This window comes from Rousettus aegyptiacus, unplaced genomic scaffold, assembly GCF_014176215.1.
Source record: "Rousettus aegyptiacus isolate mRouAeg1 unplaced genomic scaffold, mRouAeg1.p scaffold_m13_p_10, whole genome shotgun sequence".
Lineage (NCBI taxonomy): Eukaryota > Metazoa > Chordata > Mammalia > Chiroptera > Pteropodidae > Rousettus > Rousettus aegyptiacus.
In genome coordinates this window covers 81,575,898-81,588,609 of record NW_023416285.1, presented here as the reverse complement: position 1 = coordinate 81,588,609, position 12,712 = coordinate 81,575,898, and the positions used below count along the sequence as shown (strand labels likewise).

General features: G+C 34.0%; 1 protein-coding gene and 1 long non-coding RNA gene across 3 annotated transcripts in view; one reads left to right on the top strand and one right to left on the bottom strand.

Moving 5' to 3' along the window:
* Positions 1 to 4,608, top strand: part of LOC107518768 — a 64,316-nt gene extending 59,708 nt beyond the window's left edge. Inside the window, exon 5 of the long non-coding RNA XR_001598946.2 lies at positions 3,263 to 4,608. This is a non-coding gene — a long non-coding RNA (uncharacterized LOC107518768). The remainder of the gene's footprint in view (positions 1 to 3,262) is intronic.
* The window catches only part of MPP7 (membrane palmitoylated protein 7), a 217,630-nt gene that overhangs the window by 24,637 nt on the left and 180,281 nt on the right, over positions 1 to 12,712 (bottom strand). For both annotated transcript variants that reach the window (XM_016160774.2, XM_016160773.2), the window contains exon 12: positions 4,614 to 4,784. In XM_016160774.2, the coding sequence (XP_016016260.2) occupies positions 4,614 to 4,784 (171 nt within the window). The remainder of the gene's footprint in view (positions 1 to 4,613; positions 4,785 to 12,712) is intronic.

Here is a 12,712-nt window from a genome sequence, read left to right as displayed (position 1 = left end):
TTTTTTATCTTAAAGAGAAAGTTTTTTAAAATTCTTATGCAAATTCATAGCCTCCATTTATATAGAAGTATTTAGACATATCAAATATCAAAATATCAGTACGATGTTCTTATATTTAAAAAAAAAAAATTTATGGACATGCTCCCTGGTGCCTTAAGCCTCAGCCAGCTACTTATCTGTGGTTTGAGTACAGATCCTGAGTAAATGGTTATGTACCGAAATGATAACGTATTACTACTGTGGAAGTAATTTTACAGAAATCAGTGAAATACGTTATATTTTTTTAAGTGGCACTCATGTAGTCTACAAAGAATGAGGATAAAGTAATTTTTATTTGTAAATATATAGTATAGAATTTAGTTGTAGTTTTTCGTAAGGCTGATGAGCATCAAATTGAATTTAATTGGTAAATACAGATGAAAAGGGAATAATGCCAAAGATTATAATGTTAATAATCCATTAGGAAAGAAACGTCTCAGAGAGAGAGAAAGGTATGTGGAAATTAGCCAAATTAGTTGTAAAACACTAGACATCCATGTAACAACCATAGTGCATTAATGATAAAATCCATCCTTATTTGGTCTTTTGTCCAATATTAAATTATACATTATAGAGAAATCTGTTGCTCTGACCAAGTACTGTTACCCACTTTTGCTATTATCCTTGTACATTTTGGCACAAACATAAAAATAGCATATTACGTGGACAGCTACTGACATGGGCACAGCTCTGACTACGTGTTTACCTCCAGGGTACCTACACCGCTCAAAATGAAAGGTCTTCCACATCTCTCCCCAGACATTTTCATGGTATTGGCCAGACTCATTACTCCTACCATCCAGAGAAAAATATCAGAATTGCTGGAGTCTGCAATAAATATCCGAACTGCTTTTGTTTCCTGAAAAAACACACTTACTCATTTGATTTACTGCAAGACAAATCAAATGAACTCTCTGGGTGTCCCTCAGATCAGACATGTGTTGAAAAAAGCCTACTTATCATAATACGACACTATTTTTGTCACCGGAGGCAAAAAATAAAAGCAACCATGCTATTACATTTGACTCACAGTTCTCATGGTCACATTAGTGGGCGTCTGGATTTGGGGGTTGCAGAGTGACAGATCTGTTTATAAAACTAAATTTAAAGTTCCCTTGGAATCAAACCATATAGAAAATGTAGCAACTTAGCAACAAGCCCTGATAGAGGTACAGATTTGATCTCCTCTGTTGCTTTCATAGTGGAAGAAAAATGCTATTAGTGAAGCAGTATTTGAACACTAATGTCAAAAAAAAAAAAAAAGAAAAGAAAGAAAGAAAGACAAGACAAGAAAGGAAGAGTAAAGGGAAAAAAGAGAGTGGGAAGCTTGTCAAAAGCATCATTTTTCCAAAGCAGCTACTTATACCAGACTTATATAAACTACTGTCTCACCTCTATCTCAGGACTATGATGAAAGTGCAATAAAATTAAAAGATCAAAATAAAACCATTTATGTCTTCCTTAGCTAAGTGAAAGAGGGCAGAGTCTGTTTAAAAATGGGACCTTTTCAATGAGGCGCCACGACCTACCAATTCAAAAACGCAAACTCCTGATTCCAGGGAACCTTCTTTGCTTTAACTCTCTTCTACAGAATTTATCGTGGTCTAACAATGATACAGTTGACTGCTATTTATTACTTATTGGGTATATGGTTTTTTTTTGTCTGTCTCCTCCCATTAGAAGGTAAGCACAAGGTCAAGAATGTCTTTGTTGCTCACTAACAAACCTTCGTGCTGAGGAAGTGGCGTATCGGTACCCCATTAAAACCAGCTGAATGAACATAATTGAAATCTATGCCCAGAAATTAACCTAGAGCAGAAACTTTTAAGATGAACCAATGGCACAAAAAGCCAACTGTGATTCCAATAACAATCATATTTACCTCATATACAGAGTTTATAATTTTAAATTCATCACACATAAATTCAGTCACTTTGGGGACAAAGATATCTATATAAAACCCTCTAGAGCAGACTAATTCCTACAAGCCTTCAATCAAAGTTCAACAAAAGCTAAGGGAATTCTAATAAACATATTAACATTTATATTTAGTTTTGAGCTACTTCTCTCTCTGCTTTATGTGGGACACTTTTTGTTCTGTCGTAGTTCTATGGAAAAATGATGACAGTCTTATAAATGTTTATTCAAACCACCTCTACAAAGCAGTCTTTAGGCAGCATATAAGATTCAGCACAAAAGAGGCAGAATAGTACTTAGTGTTCAAGCTAGAAATGTGAAATATATAGAAAGATTTATTATTAGTTTCCTCTTATGCCACATAACCAGACAGAACAAGTCACAAATTGTCTGAATATCCACAAGATGAATCTTTGCTCTTCTACTGGCTTCAGTTATAAAAGTGTTTTATAGTTTTTTAACACCAATGCTTTCTCCCCGCTCCCTCCCCCGCAAACACGCACAGTATCGGCTTTATTACTTCACTTTTTGAAAAATCAGATTTCATTAAAGATAAAACATGTAAGAGTACTAAATGCCTGACATTGGGTCTTAACAAACTTTTGAAAAATACTTATAAATGCGGAATGGAATATAATAGAAACTGCCACTAAGATGTTTTAGTGGCTGAACTCGCACCTTGACAAAATGAAGAGAAAATGAAATACTTCTGACCAAGCTCAAAGTCCTCCACTATCATATTTTTGCCATGTTAACAACTTGGTTGATTTTAATTACTTGAACGTTAAGTCCAAGAATGGAAAGCATGCAATATTGTGGTGAGAATTTAGAAAAAATAATACTATTCACCTCCTTACCAATACTTACCTAACAGTCGCAAGGCAAACACCATTATTCTCAATAGCTTGGAAAACACGTGGGGGTAAAAAATGAGGCTTGAGGACTACGATGCTTATGCTCTTCCCATCCATATTGTAGGAGCCAAGAAACTATTTCCTAAGTATATGACTTTTACAATCATGAAAAATAAATGGTCAATTCGGGAACAATCTAGACTTTCCAAAATTCGAGTCCATTGTTTGATTCTCTCTTTTAGATGATAAACTGCTAAATAATCTAATTTAACTTAAGTGATTTGAACACTGAGATTCAAAATCAGCAGAAGCCTATTTTCATGTTGAACATTTTGTGCTTATCTGGTTGGTATTTTTGGTCGTTAAGAAGAGCTACTTTTTATTAAAACCTTACTAAAATGCTAGGAATTGGTCTGTCTTTGCAAACATCATTTCATTTAACCCTCGAACAGGCTTAGAAAGCAGATGCGCTATTGTCCTGGTTTTTCGGATGAAGACACAAAAGCCCAGAGAACATCTGGAAGGTGCTGGTGTCACACAGCTGCCGAAGAGAACAAGATCAGAACGCAGCCTGTCTTGCCACAGAGACCCACTTCTCACTTCTCTGCTGTCCCGCCTCACAGGATATAACGGAAGGGGACTGTTCCAGAAAATAAACTCCAAACTTCTAATACTACAAATGTGCCATGCATACATGCATACAAGTGGAAAGGTTTTCTAAGCAATGAATGACCATGTGGAAGAAAGCAAATAATTAAATAACTGGAAATACTTTGAAGGACAGTCACATACGATGACCTTGACTGTAACCGAATTCGCTACAAAGTGTCATCCACAGTCACAGCAAGGATAAGGGTGGGATTAAACAATATTATATTACACCAGTAATTGCTCCAAAATAGGGAAATAAATTGTTAGGGGCTAAAGAATTTCAAATGGTTATTTTTCTTGTAGGAATTTTGGAATAAAGGCTGAAAATAATAATAAGTCAAAACAGGCCAAATCTAAAATCTCATTGAACAAATCCTGAACAGCAGATTGACAAAACCAAAGATTTTAAAACCATTGATATAACACATGATGACAAGAACAAAACAAGTGTGGTATGAAAAGTAGAAAAATCAAAATCAATTGCAGCCAGTTTACAACTGCCAACGAACAAAGGCCATGCCAATCGAAAACATTCAGAGCAACAAGGCTTTCCGGTGTGCACAGCCGCGTACCTCACTCTGTTTCCATTATAACCAGTAACAACAGCTAAAAAGCAAAAAGCACTCTCAAATCAGGCTGGGCCGGCAGCACGGCAGCACCTGGGAACTTGTCAGAGATGCAGAATCTCTGGCCTCACACTGATGGGAAGCTGTATGTTTCCAAGATTCCCGAGTATCTCAACGAGGTCTGAGAAGACCTGGGGATGGAAGCCGATGGGAAGGGGAGGCCTCCCTCCCTCTGAACTGACACTGCCGCTGTCTACACCATCAAAAACTATGCCAGGAAAACCAGTGTGGGATACTTTAGGCATGGATAGCGATTTTTAAGATGAGGGAAAGTGAAAGAGTAATGACAGTACAACGAGCGGCCAAGCCTGCACAGCGCAGGGAAGACGACCGAGCCCGCGAGCCTACTGACCTGACCCAAGAGGGCCCTCCGGGGAAATACCCGCTGGCTAAGGCTCTGCAGGTGGGTCTGAGTGAACAGCGGACGAGATTCTGTAGCTTGAAAACTTTAAGCATGGTGCTCTTTGAAGTTAAATCCTCAATGCCTCACTCATTTCATCAGAATTACACACAAACGCAAACTTACCAACCAAGACGACAAGTCTGTATTTCTCATTGGTTTGTCGCCGATAGGGGGTCACTTCCTCGTATGTGGGTACATCGGCTGTGTCATACTGATCGCTCTTCTTGCATTCGTACATGGATTTATTTGTTTTCTTATCTTTCCTACTGAGACGGAAACTTCTTCTGAAACCAGCTGTCAATATGAAAAAAGAAAAAAGATTTTTAGTAATAAGAAGTAAAAAAAGAAGCCCCCCCCAAAACAAAAATAAAACCCTCAAAGTGGGTTAGATTTTATTCATAATATCGTTACAAGTGCACTTAGTAAGAGAACAAAAATAGATACTACACAATTTAATTAAAACGATTTATAAGAGAATCATCTAACAATTATATTGTCATAACATATAAATTTTATTTGGTTCTAAATCATAATATTCTTTTCAGAAATCAATGAGTAAAATAACTGTTATAAAGCAAAATAAGGAAGTCAGAAATAATTTATCGTGGACCGATTGAACACATTTGATAAGAAAAAGTTAAAAGCACTTAAAAAACATTTTAAATACAAATGAGGAATTCTCTCATTCATAAATCCTGGAATGTTTTATACCATGTTCTAAGCGTAGCCTAACAACATACCTGTGGCACAGACAGCATCTATTGTTAAATAGAAAGAAAACTAAATTAAGGAGAATGTAGCGTCAAGCAGTCCTGCACACAGATCAAGCTGATAAAACCAGACTATCTGTAAAAGCAAGTTATTTCACTTTTATGAGACTCCAGGGGGTTGGAGTAAAAGACTGAGCCTCAGGTCCTTTTCCTTCCATGGAAATTCTGTGTTTTTATTATTTAAAACCTACGGAAATTTGGATAAAAGTTTCATAGTCTCAATTGTATACTCTTATCAACGGGTATTATGACCTTTTACTGCGATAACTTTTTAAGTAGTTAAATAAATTTCATGTCTGCTTAAAGAGCTCTCTCCAGCTCACTGCTGTCAGTTGACATGTGGGCTTAAAAAGCGAAGCAAGAGTTCCTTTTCTCAATCAACTCCCGTCTCATTCTGCTTGCTCTTCGTGCTGTGGCACTGTTCTGGTTTTCTAGAATAGGGATCTTTACCATGCACATAATTTAAGAATTGAGTAAGGTGTGCAATGAATTCTTGACCTAACCAACCCTTTACTCTCTCAAAATACAGACATCAAGAGAGAGAGAATAGCCTGCTTATTAAGACATGCTACATATTCTAAATCATCTCCGTAGTACCAAACAAAATACAAGTACATTTTAAATACATAAAAATATATTCTCTTTAAAAATATTGATTACATTTGATACATAGAAAACTTTAAAAAAAATAAAGCTATTTTATAACAAACTATAAGAATGTAATAACTAATCTGTTTGAATTTTAGGGAACATAAAGAAAACATAACTATTACCATTGGATTTAAAAGTTAATAGGATTCAAAATAAAGGCAATATTTAAAAACAATTATCAGTGACTAAGGAGTTCTATCATTCACCTTATAGACTCGATTTCATAAAAATCAATCAAGATATTAATAATGCAGTGATGAAAGTTTATCTGATAATATATTCCTGTGGACCACCCACAGTCATTCGGATTTTGAGGAAATACTCAGATTATTTAAGGGAAAACATTTACAAAGGATTTGAAACAAGGAAGACAATCACTCCAAAGTTCTCTTATCAGAGGTAGAGGAAAAAGTTAATGGGGTAAATGTGAAACACATCAGTATTTTACAAAAAATGACGAGATTTGAGGGAGGCAAAGGGGTATACGTTCCAACCTGGTCCTACGATGAAGAAAAAATGCATGAATTCGAAAATCACACATGCAGACAGAACTCAACCTTCTATATAAAGGGTCAGAGGACACGTTGTATATATTTTTTTCTCATTTCTAGGATATTGAGAAAATTCATATGAACCCGGAAAAGGATCCCTTTTATATATCTCAGAGTCATCACAACACCACACCAGAAGTAACCAAGATTCTTACAACTACTCCCAATGCTTTAGCAGGGTTGGTTCCCAGATAATCATCGCTTCCTAATTTGCAGAAATTAGTTATCCCATCTCGACCCCACCTTAAGTCTGTCACATGTGACTGCTGGCCCAGATTGGAATCAAATATATGATGGCTTCTGGTTTAGTACAAAAATGACAAATTAGCTAACATTTCCATTCTGGTATTTCATTGTGTTCTAATTTCAGGTTCTCACAGTTCTTTTCTCATGAAAGGCAATTACAGGAAAGCAGGTAGAACTAGAAATTCCTGCACAATTATTCCTTGTATGGGGCAAGGGTTATTGGCAAGTCACTGCAAACTTTTGGAGCAGGAATGGATCTAACCAGGAAATAAATGCCTCATCCAAAGCAAATAAAGTCCAAAAGTGAAAACTTAAAAATTTTCGAATCCACAAATCACAGCTAAATCCTGAATTTCAGTGAAAGCGTTAATCTAATTGGATCTTTATAATTAATTGAAGTTATTTTCATCATAAACAATAAGGGGATAGTGGAGAAAAGAGAGAGGTAATCGGATTTCTAATCAGGATTTACGGACCTTGAAAATGGGGTGGTTTGGTGGTATTAATCATATGCGCTTGGCACAGAATAGGTGCTCGGTAAAAGTTTACTAAATTGAATTTTAAAAGGCAACAAAAAAATCCTATCATTCCTATTTCATTTTCTTACTTTAAATTTCAACAAAGAAGGCAGGACACATTTTAGTGTTTCCACAAGAAAATTCTAGGAGGTGGAGAAAAGGACAGAACCCTGCGTACACCGAGGCTTAGCACTGGGGGATGCTGGAGCCCATGTGGGCCAGCTATGTCCCCTGCTCCCTCCCTGGCCAGCATCGTCACTGGGTGTGAAAAAGCAAAGACGGGTAAGGTAGACAGGTCTGGGTTCTGTCCTGCTGACTTACCAGCTGTGTGACGTGCCAACTTCCAAACAACTTTAAGGCTCATTTTCTCAACTTTAAAATGAACATAATAATAGTACCTACCTCATAGCGTTGTTAAGAATTAAACAATTCCTATTAACCATTTGGCCCAGTACCTGACATGTAAATATGTGATAGCTGTAAATTAGTACTTGATCATGTCTCCAACTTAGTGAAAGTACCTTGAGGGCAGGAACATGTTATACCTCCCTGTGTTCTAGCTAGAAAGGGAAAAATAAATTAAAGGGCTTATTAATAAGTTTTTAACTGGCTAATGTTATAAAAGAGACAAAATATTAAAATTAAAGCCAGATTTAAATGTGCTGAATATTAAAAGTACCCTATTAAAGTAGTGAGGCATTTTAAAGAAATAACAGAAAGATTTACTGTGCCTTAACTACCCTTTCATGTTTTTTAGATGCTCTTCTAGGGTTGTATGTTATTTCTGCTACTATATTTAAAGAGCATCCCTCCGTCTGTCTGTCTTATCATGATCCTTTACTCCTACGATCCACATAAACCTATACACACTCCATATTTACCTCACGCAATACATATATACATGTACACATATGCATGCACACAGATGTATGCATAAGTGCATAAATATCTATATATAAACAGAGTAGGAAAAAAAAAATCCAAAATCCAGAGCAACCAATAAAACAGCCAGAACAGAGGATGTGACAAAACGTATGAAATCCAGATTACTTCCTTATGATTATTTCTCAAACAAACAAACAAAAAAAGCCTACTTTCCTGGAATCCATCCTCCACAGGGAGTGAGAGGTGAGAGCACACTTGGCATGCCTTTCGAGGCAGTAGAGAGACTGGGATTTTCAAAGTTCAGTAACATGATGAGTGATGCGTCCACACATCTCGGTTACATCTAAGCTTCGAGGATAGGGAATTCTGAGGCAGGAAAGGGGGTTAATATTTCTTGCCTTCAGATCTTATGTGTTTCTCTTCTTAAAAGGGTGATCAAAAAATGTGTACTTAAACTGAAAGCAAGCAGAGGGTTCTTTCAGGTATATATAAGTAACCTAAAGCCTATTTCATTCATTCCAGTTCATCTTCAGTGCCCAGGTCTTAGCAAGAGGTGGCTTAAAAAAAAAAAGAAAAGAAACAGTAACAAGGAATGTGGGGTAAGGGAACAGTTTTACACAAAATATATTTTCCCTTATATTTCACATTTTTGTAAGTTATAATTGGCTCAACATTTTTATGGATAGGCTTTTTCCACGGCGCTTATCCACAGCTGCTAGAGATTTGTATTTTAAAGAAACGGTAACTTAACGTATTACAATAGTTAAGTGACTTTAGAGTACAACTGCATGTGCAGGTCAGCCCCTAGCCACAGAGGGATACTTCTTATCTCGTATTTTCCAGTAGAAATAATTTACAATGACGTGTTAACGTTTCACTTAATTGTACAGTTTTGTTTAAAGTTATATTTTTTACCATAAAAAGTGACATTTAAGTTGCTTTCAATAAGACTGAAGTAAACATCCCTGCATATTCCCTTTAGTCTGTATCTCTTATGATTTCATTAGGACAAATTGCTGGACGCGAGATAGATTTTGTCCAAATGCCTGATTGGTTAATGACGCTGTACATTTCCACCAGCAGTAAGCACAATTGCCCATATTACCATTCTCTCATAAAAGGACTTCCAATCACTTTAAAACCTTTAGTGATTTGACAGGTGAAAAACCGTATAGCATTTCATTTTAACTGTTAGTGGAGTTGAACTATTTTTCATGTCCATTACGCATTCGCACTTCTTATTTGTTTTGTAAATGGTTGGTTAATACTTTTTGATTAAGGTCTTCATAAATACACATACATGTATCTTTTAAGGTCACAGTCCTTAGCCTTATTTGTTGCAAAGACTTTTTAAGATTTTCAATTTTCCTTTGTAAAGAAATTTAAAATATTTATGTATTTGAATCTGTAGATTTCTTTCCTTTGTGATTTCTTCCACTGTTTTAATGACTATTCCTATCCTTAGGTCTGATGATATATAGTCACCTATATTTTCTTACATTTAAAAAACTGGGTTGCGTGGCTTCACACTTAATATATTGTTTTTTATTCCATCTGGAATTACTTGGACGTAATCATGCGATCAAGATTGTAAGGTGAGGCTGTAACTTTATATTTCTCTAAATAATTAACCAATAGTTCTAGAAATACTTAATGAACAATTCTTTTACTACTTTATATTGATACATACTTTGTATGGAGTACCAGGTGATTCATTGTCATGATAAAAAAAAAAAGGTGATTCTTGGTCTGGGTTTAGATATTTCTCTTATTAGTAATATCAATACCAAAACAATAGAAGTGGTGGTGACAGTTGATATTTATTGAAAACTTACTAGAATACAGATACCATTTGAAGCACTTTATGGTGCTTAAATGAAACATATCATTTAATTCTCACAGCAACCCAATGAGGTAAGTATAAAAACCCACAGGTTCAAGTAGCTCATCTTTTAATGTAGTATAAAAAATAAAAATAAAAAAATTAAAAAAAGATTGTCGAGGCTTCGGTACAAATATTAAATGATGAAACAATGTCAAGAAGAAAATTTGAAATGTTACTCTACATACTAGATGTATACCAGAAAAAAAATGATGAGCCTTCTGTTACTTTATGAAATAATTTAATAGGAAAAAATTATCCAAGAGGAGTAGCAGTTTAATGTAGAGGTTAAAAACTATAAGCTCTTTTTCTGTTAGAAGACATTTTTCCAAATATACTTAAATTTTTGATACTCCTCTTTATTTAAGATGATGTGTAAAATTTAAAAAACATCCACATCTACTAGGTGACATAGAAAATATTCCCAAATACTTGTAGTTTTAGGGATTTCACAGCATACGCTCATGGCTAGAAACTAAGATTTTTTTTCAAGTACTCTTAATCTGTCGATTGGACTTCGACATTTCTCTTAAGTAAAAAATTAAACTCAGACAGTTATGATTTGGACATTTTCAAAGCTACTTCACTACATTTTATTTCTATAATGCCATTCATTGATATAATTAAATTTAATGCTTACATATGTAAATTAAGAATCATTTGTTATTAAAATAAACTTCGTACTGTAGATAAGTATTATACCTGTTAACCCTATCATTTCAAATGTTAATGATTTTTTAATGGTAAAATACTTGAAGCATCCAAAATATACAGAAGTATGGAAAACATAATTTATGAAACACCTTTTCAAAGAAATTGGTTGAAGCCACTAAAATTATAATTATAAAATTATACAGCAATATAGAAATGCATCTGATGTAATAAATGGAGAAAACTGGACCAAATACAATAATCATACTTACACTCTGAGTTTTACTTTTTTACTAATATAAAAATTGGTATAGATACAGAAATATAGAAGAACACGTATAAAAATGGTTGTGTTAAGGAGAGAAGGCTATGTGCAATTATTTTGTTCTATTTTTCAAACTTTCTGTAATGTTACATAATTTCAGAATTTGAAAAAAAAAAACACAAAAAATACAGAGTTCATAACATATGAATAAGCAAATGAACTCCAGTATTGGCAGATGTATTTTTGTGGTTATAACAACATATAACACAAAATACATTTTGACTGTGTCTCAAAGGCAGGTTCTAGTCTTCTACATTTTGAAATGATTATGGTAATAAATCAGGTTTTTTTAAAATATTCACAATAGTTAGTAATAAACAATAAAAATATTAAAAAGGTGATGAAAGTGAAAATAATGGAAAACGTTTTTTGAGAAAATGAGAAGGTGAGAACTAAAGATCAAAGGTCAAGGAAGATAAAGAAAGAACCAGCAGTCTCACCTAAGAAGTGAAGATGATAGTGAAGAAAAGCAGTCAGGGTTCTGAAAACTTACAACCAAACTAAAACATGTATGTAAAATCTTTTTTAAAGTCACAAATCATTATCATATTCTTTGGCTCCAGTATAAATTTATAAGGTAAATATTAGTATTTTTAATGATCTTATTTTTTCATGAAATTTTGACATTTAGGATGGCATTTTATTAAAAATACATGACTATTTTATAAACAAACATGTCCATTAACACAAGAGACCCTCCAACAGAGTCAAGGTAACCCACCACCAACACTAACAGCCTCAAAAACATACATATGAACCAGAGTAAAGTGGTACATGCTTTTATGTTAATTCAAAAAAAAAATACTATTATGTTACCACTTATAATTTTCAAATGGGACAGTTTCAATCTTTAGTTACATTATTTTAGGTATCCAAACTGGTCTAATAACATCAGGTATTATGCATTCCCTTGTTTTTTAATAATAATCTTTTACTATGTTTAAGTTTTATAGATGTTTGTAGGATGGGCAAAGAAGAATCTCTGTGAAACCTGTTTTAATCATAACAGAGCAATAGGCACCTCAAAAATTAGAGATTTACAGAAGGAGCCACTCTAAGTTTTGAAGAAATACACTTACTTGATACAAACACAATCAAGAAAACTACTTACTTTCTTAAAAGGAGATAAAAATAAACATTTTGTTTTGTCTCACCTTAAATATTCTAAAATGTGGATTTTTTTTTTTAATTTGGGAGAACTACCAAAAATACCGTATGAATATTTTTTGCATCTTAAAACACTGTATTAATTTGAAGAAGCAAATATTTAACTAGCTCAAGTTAACTAGTGACTTAATTACAAGGAAAATTTTAATATAAATGACTTTTAAAAGAAGACTTAAAAAAAACCCCACATAGACATTAATAAAAACTAAGCAGCTGAAAACTATTATACAATGTTAGGCTCCTGACAACAAAACATTGAAAATTTCCATTAAAATCAACATTTTTAATATAAAGCCAATATTGTTATAATGATATAAATCGTAACAGACATGTAAAAACTATGCAGTAACAAGATCCTAAGACAAAATTATTGTTGAAATGACGCTCTCATAGTATGTCAATTATAAAATTATCCCAAAGATGGGGGAGGATAATTAAGAACATCTTAAAGCAACAAACAAGTAAAAATCTTGGGAAGAGGTTTAAATTGAAAAGAAATGCCAATACAAAACTATAAAAGTTAACAAGATCTGAAGAAGTTGAGTGAGTCAGCTTCTATTTTCATCTCATGAAACA